The 9,166-nt window shown below is 34.4% G+C and overlaps 1 protein-coding gene across 1 annotated transcript; it reads left to right on the top strand.

Moving 5' to 3' along the window:
* The first annotated feature begins 2,150 nt into the window (after positions 1 to 2,150).
* Positions 2,151 to 9,156, top strand: LOC136808200 (1,4-alpha-glucan-branching enzyme-like). Its single transcript, XM_067064737.1, is given in 14 exon segments — positions 2,151 to 2,304; positions 2,534 to 2,700; positions 2,913 to 2,969; positions 2,972 to 3,027; positions 3,233 to 3,494; positions 3,794 to 3,884; positions 5,034 to 5,243; positions 5,516 to 5,759; positions 6,117 to 6,215; positions 6,420 to 6,655; positions 6,930 to 7,161; positions 7,597 to 7,727; positions 7,937 to 8,054; positions 8,843 to 9,156. Coding segments are annotated over 14 exon segments (2,094 nt in total). The 5' UTR covers positions 2,151 to 2,164; the 3' UTR covers positions 8,894 to 9,156.
* The last annotated feature ends 10 nt before the right edge of the window (positions 9,157 to 9,166 follow it).

Below are 9,166 nucleotides of genomic sequence, written 5' to 3'. Positions count from 1 at the left end.
GAATAAAGCATCTTCTGAAAATTTCATTCTTCCCCATAAATGCGAAAATGAAAAACAAGGAAACTTTCGTTTTCTGATTGTCTTTTTAATCTGCCATGAAGTGTTATAAAACTCAACCAAATAGAAATAGAAATAGAAATAGAGACTGACCAATCAAAGCAGCCAAATTTCAAAACAAATGAACTACACAGCTCCACTTGCAGCTCTACTCTACCATTTTAGAATCTCATATTTGCCGTGCGAGAAATTTTGGCAAGTTACTCGCCGACAGAATTACTGATATATAAATGAAACAGCATGGTTCGATGATAAAAAATCATACAAACAAGATCATAAATTTCAAGATGGTGGGAATTCAGACTCGATGGCTGCTGGACGTGTAACCTCAAATTTAATAATGATAAATATTGCCAAATCTACTTGTATATCAAAATCAATAAAGATAAAAATTAAGTGCTCAAAGAAAGAAAATGATCCGCAGCTTTGAGTTATTCAGTTGCTATGATTATTTATATTTTTAGAGTCATTCTGTTCAATCCAAAACTTTCCTAAACAATCAAAATCATAATATCACTATCTGAATTTTGTGATTTTGGCTCGTTTGATTGTTAAGGGAACTTTTGGGGTTGGTCTAAAAAGCAGGGTAGCCAATGGGGTAGCCAATTGGGCTAGGTTATGGGGTACCTCTTTTTGCCTAAACTTTTGAAATCTGAAACCTGTTTTCATGTGGAAATAACTATAAAACATCTTGTTAATGATTCCATGTAATAAAATTTAAGATTCCTTTCGAACTTCAGCCACAATAGCCTTTTTTCCAAAGGTACTGAGCTTTGTTACTTCTCAAGAGACCTGGCGCCATTTTGTCTTCCTTCTTGGCTTCGTTTGAAAATTTACAGACCCGATAAAAATATATACAAAACAGTTTTAATATTTTAGATTTGATTTTATTTATGTTTTTATTTTTTAATTGTTAATTCCGTGAAGCTGTATTCGATGATAAAGCTTTGAAATCGCCTTTGGGCCATATATGATCTCAAATCTTGTCATATCTTAACAATCCTTGTTATTGAATCTAATTCTTTAATTTAAATCATGTTTAGATGTTTCAAACAATCAATTCCTTTCAAAATTTTTAAATATGGCAGCTTATAATAGGTACAAAAAGTCTTTTGAAATAGCTCTATTAAATGAAGCTCTATTTCTTACTCCTCGTACATTAACATGTGGTAATTTATATCTTTGTTTATCTTTGTAATCATACATGATCAATCTAAGTATCAATCAGATTCGTGCTCCCTGGTCAGTAAAATGTGGTTCTATGCATTCATTTTCGGTATTTCTATTCTGGTCTGTAAAATATTTAGGTACCCCACAACCTAGCCCAATTGGCTACCCCAATTGGCTACCCTGCTTTTTAGACCAACCCGAACTTTTGGATTCTTTTGGGTAAGTATAGTAAATTTAATATTTTATTAATTTATTTTGGATTCATTTTTGTATCCTGATTAGCAAAATGCAAATTTGCAAGCAGAACTTTTTTTGGCCTCACAAACAACAAAACCAGGGTTTGCATTGTTTCCAGACCGGTCAACCTTTTCCTTTCTAATCTCATGATGGCTTTTTCTCATAGTGGAGTTTTAGTCAAAACCAAAAACAAATTTAAATCATTTTGTTGAAAAACTTTCATCCCTCTTCTGAGACTTACCTACCTTTATGAATTTGTGTTTTTAATTGCAAACCAAAGCTCATTATCATGCTATTGGTTTTTGTTGTTTTCAGACAAAAAATCGATAGTTTGATATTTAACGTTTTTCATCAATTTCTAAAGTAAACATAACTTTTTCATTCATTTTATCAGTTTTGATCCAATGAACCAAATTCGATAAGTGACACTCTAGAATTAAAATTCATCTCCCCTTTCCAGAAGAGAAGGACTCAAGACTCAAGTCAAAAAACGAAGAATGCTTTTCTTACAATGAGAATCCAGATTTGCGTAGTCTATCTAGCTATGTTGTCTTTGGATGGATGCAAATCCCCATCAAAAATATGTTTTGGACCGGTTCCAGGGGTGAAAGGGCAAGTTTTCTTGCAGCTTTAATGTATTTTGGTCAAAAGTTCTTCTTTTTTGTAAATTTTGTCTTGTGATATTGATTTTCTTGTAAAGATGAGCAGAAATAATTTGTCAAACTCGGAATTCCCTTTATTGTTAGAAAAAATGTCCGAAAAGTGCTCACCACCTGATTTGGATAATTTGTTGAGGTTGGATCCTTATTTGAACGATTTCAAGACTGATATTGCAAACAGGTGATCTTTAATTTAAAGCCATTATACTCTTTCTCTTTCTACAAGCTAAAATGCCAATGAAGGAGTTGTTACAAATGAATCTTGCTATCCTTCTCAAGCAAATTGAATATCTTTTAGACAAAACTAATTTGAATTTTGATTTCTCGTACCAGCCAATTTAGAAATCTAATCTTCGTCTCTATGGAGATGACCATTGAATTTCTTTAGAGGAAATTATTTTTTATTCTAGATATGCAAGTTTTCACGAGACTCTGGAGCAGATCAATCAGAATGAAGGTGGTTTAGACAAATTTTCTGCTTCTTATAAAAACTTTGGTCTTGTTGTTCAAAAGGATGGTATCTTGTGTAGAGAGTGGATACCTGATGTTGTCAACGTGTGGCTGTATGGCGATTTTAGTAAGTCTTTGTTATCATATAGTTTTTTAAACTTAGATTTAAATTTCATTTGACGTGGAACAATCTATTTAGAAGAAGTGATGTTTTTAACTTTTATTACTAAAATAACAATCGTTCGAACAGATTGTTTGAGGCTATGGGAATAGCAGATTCTAATAATTCTACTTCTAATATACTGTTAATAATTCGCATTTTGCTTTTTTGTTTTAAAGATGAGTGGAATAGGACATCACACAAATTTGAAAGGAAGGATTTTGGAAAATGGGAGCTTTCATACCGCTTACATCAGATGGTAAACACCCAATACATCATGCTTCAAAATACAAAGTAAGTAGGTTAAACCCTTTGCTCACAGAATGAAGTTTTTTCTCGAAGGTTATCCTCGTAATCAGAAAAATAATTGGTTTTACCATTCCACATTTATAAAACTATAGTTTTTTCCTTAAAATCGTACGTTTTTGAAACAAAAACTAATAGTATATTTACTATTCACTATGAAAAGTGCAGGAAATATATTTAATCTCTTTCATAGCTATTAGTGGAAGTTGTACAAGGAAACATTGTGGAGCGTCTATCACCCTGGGCAAGTTACGTTCTGCAAGACAACCAGACCAAATTGTACGAAGCATCCTTCTGGAACCCTGTCACACCTTTCTCATTCAACAACGCACGACCAAAGAAACCTCGAAGTTTAAGAATTTATGAAAGTCATGTGGGTATTGCATCAGCAGAGTATGGAATTGCAACTTACTCCCAATTCAAGACTAACTTATTGCCTTACATCAAAGATCTAGGTAGGTGATATTCCTTTCACACAACATAAAGTAATCCGTTGAGCTATCAATACTGATAGATGGTCTTGGCATACCCAGACAGAAAATAACATTATAACCCAGAAAAGAATTTATGTTGAAATATGGATTCAGTTCAATGTAGAATAATCCTGACACATTGAAAAAACCTGTTGAAAAAAACTTGAAAAACTCAGGAATATGAACTACCAAGAAAACGTCTCACTTGTTGTGTGGAAGTCTCTCCATGAAGGCTACTTACTCATCATCAAAACCTTGAATGTCTCCACTCTATGTTTCAGGTTACAATGCTATTCAACTGATGGCCATCATGGAGCATGCTTACTATGCATCTTTTGGTTACCAAGTGACCAGCTTTTTTGCTGCTTCCAGGTACGAGTATGAGATTTCAAGATTTAGAGGACATTCTTTCTCCTTTTTTGTCCTTCTGCGTAGCATCTTTAGGACGCAACTTAATTAAGAACGTAAACTTAATCGATTAATCAATATTCAACATGACTTAAACATCGTCAAAAAAGGCCAAAAAAATTACATTGTCTCCAGAAGCTTTCTATTTCATTTCTCTGGAAATGGGAAATAGAGTGTGTAAGAATTTTATAAATGTAAAATTATGAAAGAAAAGAATCTAGATTCGGATCATAGAGTGCTCGATAAGTTAATAGAGCGTTACTTTAATAAAGAGTTGACACCAAAGATTTATTATACACTGGATAAACGACTCATAAAACGATGGAGAGCGATCATTGTATTTCCTTTGTTTCAGAAAACAATTGATGTTCTAGCTTTGTCCGCAAAGGACAACTGTCATGGCGGCTCGAAGATGTCTGATTTTTAAAAATGTTTATCAGTCTTATTTTTAAAAAGTTCTTTAGCTCTATCTTTTTGTACATTTGCAGAAAAAAAAGTTTGAAAGTAAGGTTAGTCAAATACATTTGTGAAATCTAATATGAGAAAAACATCATTAGACAAGAAATCCAGCCAAAATGCTTATAGTGACACAAAATTTCAATTGGAAATATCTTTCCAAGACTGTTATCAGAAGAGCTGAAATTAACATACATAAGACTTGAGTGTCTTGGCTCCACTGTAGTATGAAAATCTTTTGGAGGCACGTGGTGGCAAGGTGTTTTTTTTGAGGTTGAAGTTTGAAAATTTCCGGTGTCAACATTAAATTTCTTATACACAACACGTCTTTTGCATCTTTCTCACAGCTTGAAACGTCATAACGACTTATAATTATCAATTAAGTGGAAGAATCCGACTCTCGCAGGAAAGTTTTAAGTCTCTTTTGGGAATTGGATGAGTGATTTTTGATAAGAAATGCAATAAAAATGCTTCGAAAAATTATTTAATGAGGGAAGGAGAGTGAACAATACTATCATTACTGCAGACATAGCTAGTACACGAGAAATCAGCAAAAATCTGTTACTTGTATATCCAGTGTATAATAAATCCTTGTTGACACAATATCTGAGATTCGAATCATATAAATATCACTAATTGTAATCTTTTAATCACCAGTCGCTACGGTACACCAGATGAGTTAAAAGAATTAATCGATGAAGCACACAGACTGGGTTTGGTTGTATTGCTGGATGTGGTACACAGTCATGCTTCCAAGAATGTGGCTGATGGTTTGAACCAATTCAATGGAACCAATGGATGTTTCTTTCATGATAATACACGTGGTTTTCACTCTCTCTGGGATAGTAGACTTTTCAATTATAAAGAGTAAGTAAGTTTCTTTTCATTAGCAGAGTTTAAATTTTTAATTACACATTTCATGCAAGCTGAGTATTCTGGCATTTCATTCACATAATGGTTATTCGTTTTATGGCCATTCTTCTTAGAAATTGTCAACCACAATTTGAGTGATCTATGCGTAATGGAACCGTCTCTCTGTGCGCTCTCAAATGGTGTATAGATCGTGACGCTCCTAGGAATCACTGTGAATGCATAATTACTCGAAGAGCACTTGATAAGACACACATTTTTCTTTTTAGCTGGGAAGTGCTACGATTTCTTCTATCGAACTTGCGTTGGTATATGGATGAGTACCAGTTCGATGGGTTTCGTTTTGACGGGGTGACATCCATGTTGTATCATCATCACGGAATCGGCACTGGTTTCAGTGGAGGCTACCACGAATACTTCTCTATGAATGCCGATGTTGAAGCGGTCAATTACTTACAATTAGCCAATCACATGCTGCATGAATTGTACCCTGACGTTATCACCATTGCTGAGGTACGCATCTAAAGGAAGGTTGCTTACCCCACTTACCTTTGACCTTTTTTTCTACTTATAAGATACCTCGTCATTTTTTTATCAAGGACCAATTTTTAAGTCTCTTGAGTCCACAACCTTTCGCTCGGTAGCTGAAAGCACCAACTCTACATGAAAGTTTATATCTTTAGATGCACGAAGTAACTTTTGATGCACATTCGTATTACACCTTAGTATTTTTGCTCGTAGTTAGTTTTGACAGATTGTCAGTTCTCCATGTGGTGTAGTGACCATAAAAGGTTTATACTTCAAAGAGCCATCCACTGCACAAACAAGTTCTTTTAGTTCGGATTCTGTTTTATTCATTTTGTTTGACAGGATGTGAGTGGAATGCCGGCCCTGTGTAGACCGGTCAATGAAGGTGGTCTTGGTTTCGATTACCGATTAGCCATGGCTCTTCCTGATATGTGGATCAAAGTAAGAGCACACTTCTTTTGAACAAATTTTCTATATGCAGCTTTATGTAACCTTACGATAAATGTTTAAATCCGACTGGATTCAATACTTATAAGAAGAACTCCTTTCAATGATACATATGTTTCTATAGAAGTCGCTTAGAAGGATGAAGAAAATAATTGAACACAATTTTTTTTCCTAAAAGATAATCATTTTCTCCCTCAGATTTTGAAGGAACAAAAGGACGAAGATTGGGATATCGGCAACATCGTGCACACGTTGGAGAATCGTCGGTACAAAGAGAAGAATATTTGCTATGCAGAATCGCACGACCAAGCACTGGTGGGTGACAAGACGTTAGCCTTCTGGTTGATGGACAAAGAGATGTACACACAAATGTCCACACTGCAACCAATGAATGCCATTGTCGATCGTGGAATGGCTCTACATAAAATGATTAGGTACGACTCTTTACAGTTCTTCTCACTGCTATCTTTCTGTCAACTAGCATTAGAGTAGACTAAAGCAAAAGTCTTAACTATCATTAACCTAAACATTAAAACCCATTCGCTATTTTCGCTTTCATTGACCCAAAATCTATACAGTTTTGAAAGTTTTGACCTTTTTAGATCATCAAAGCCTTAAAGAGGCTGGGGTAGTGTATACAGAATGGGTGATCTGTTATTAGATTACGAAAAAGCTTACTATTATTTACAGAATATATAATTTCTATAGGTTATTGACATGCGCATTGGGAGGTGAAGGCTACTTGACGTTCATGGGCAACGAGTTCGGTCATCCTGAGTGGTTGGATTTCCCAAGGGAAGGGAACCAGGACAGTTACCATTACGCAAGGAGACAGTACAATTTAGTGCAAGATCCTATCTTGAGGTTCGGTCAACTAAAAGAATTCGAAAAAAAGATGTTAATGGTGGATGACAAGCACCAATTCTTGCCCGCTGACCCAGTAAGTATTTATTACCTGTAGTTAAAAACAGTTCCAAATAATTCGACCTCGTCAACACTTCATTGTTTCGTTACATTATTTGCATTTTATGACATTATAATTTGCCTACTTTTTAAGTGAAATGCTTTTATCATCCGATGTGCATAGAATGCAGAGGGGTACAGACCCAAGCAATCTTTAAGGAGAGGGGCTAACAAAAATAGCCCCAGCTAAATTTAAGAATGTAGCCCCCACCTAAAGGAAAATCCAAAAAATTGTGCTTGAGAGTTTTTGAAGCAAAATAATCAAAAAGGTCACCTAAATAAAATATCGATTATTTTGTATACTGATGATAATTATTATATCATTTGAAAAAATCAAGCGACTTTAACCAGAATATTTTGATTGTTTCAACAGAAGTATTTAGGTATTTTAAATGTATTTTTTAATTGACAGGGCTTTGTTACTTGCAAGAACGGAGGAGACAAAACGATAGCCTTCGAACGCGCTGGCTTGATCTTCTGTTTCAATTTCCATCACGATAAAAGTTTCCCTGGATATCCTGTTGGTACTAATCTACCTGGAAAGTAAGGGAGTGTTTCCTCAGATTCTTTTTCAGTGATCTTTTAGTGATTAGTGACGGAATTTTAAGGACACTAGATCCACATAGTGAATTTTATAATTCTTATACCTAAAATCCATATATTGCAGTATATTGACTACAGCCTCAGGTTAAATTTGTTGGTAATTGATTTCGCTTTTAGTTTCAGATTGTGTCATTTTTTCTCTTTATCAGATACAAAATAATGTTGGACAGTGACAACAAGGACTTCGGTGGTCACGGACGATTGGATCCACAATGTCATTATTTGACCGAACAGAAATCATTCAACGGACGAGAACATTGTCTCACCGTAAGTCTCGATCCTTTTCTAATGTCCAACCATACTAAACAAGTCACTGAAAAATCTCAGTATGCAAATGGATGCTGATCGGACATAATGGAATATGTATAATAATTTTATTTTCACGTCCATGACATGAGTAGTTAGTACACCGTGCACTATAGCTGATATCAAGTTCTCTCTCTACTCTATTTACACCATATCAATTCCATTCTCCACTGCACCCTTTAAAAGAACGTTTCACATTCCATGGAAGTTTTCAAATGAATACTTCAGAACGGCACTAACTACCTCAGCACTAACTGCTTATTCATTTGATTCATCTCCCTTATTCAGGGATTGCATCACGCTATTGTGCTGGGAAAGTACCAATACTGTCTAATCTATTTTATGCACATTAATTAGACTATATAAGTCCATCCAGGCTCTAAATTGATTATAGTTAATTAAGAGCTTGAACAAGTTAAAATAAACATAACATAGGTGCTAAGAAATGAGTGTGGCAAAGAAACTAGAAAGAAACAGAACCTCTGTAGAAATGGAGGATTCAGAAGAAAGAAACGCCACGCAAGACCGTTTTTTGAGCTATGAAAAAAAAAATAAGTGGGTTAGGAAGTACCCAAGTTAAGCAGTCGAAGATGGAGAAGAGAGTTTCATTTCATAGATCTTTAAGGTGAGTGCAATTATTAGATTTGTTTTGTCTTAGATCGCAAATTCAAAAAGTAAGTACTTTTGTTCAGACAAAGTTATGGAGCGAATTTTCTTCTGAGACATGACACTTATTTCCCTTCTTTTAGGTCTATTTACCCTCACGTACTGCTATTATACTTGCCAAAGTCAGCGATTGATCAAAACAAGTCCTAAACAGGATCGAGATGTCGTCTTCATTTGATATGATGTCTTGTTTTTATCGTGTTTCAGTTTTTTTACATTATGCATTTCTGGAATTATATTTTTTGTAAGAAATTTCTTAAAGTTATTGTTATTGATAAATTTTTATATGAAACGGAAATTATTATTGGTATCATAGAATATAGTATTGTTTTTATACCATAGCTTATTTAATTAATTGATAGTCAATTTTTTTGAAATAGAAATGTCTTAAAGCGAAGCGAAGTCAT

The sequence above is a fragment of the Clytia hemisphaerica genome, unplaced genomic scaffold (genome assembly GCF_902728285.1).
Source record: "Clytia hemisphaerica strain Z4C2 unplaced genomic scaffold, Clytia hemisphaerica genome assembly, whole genome shotgun sequence".
NCBI lineage: Eukaryota > Metazoa > Cnidaria > Hydrozoa > Leptothecata > Clytiidae > Clytia > Clytia hemisphaerica.
The sequence above is the reverse complement of the archived record's forward strand: the minus strand, read 5'-3'. Positions and strand labels throughout refer to the sequence as shown.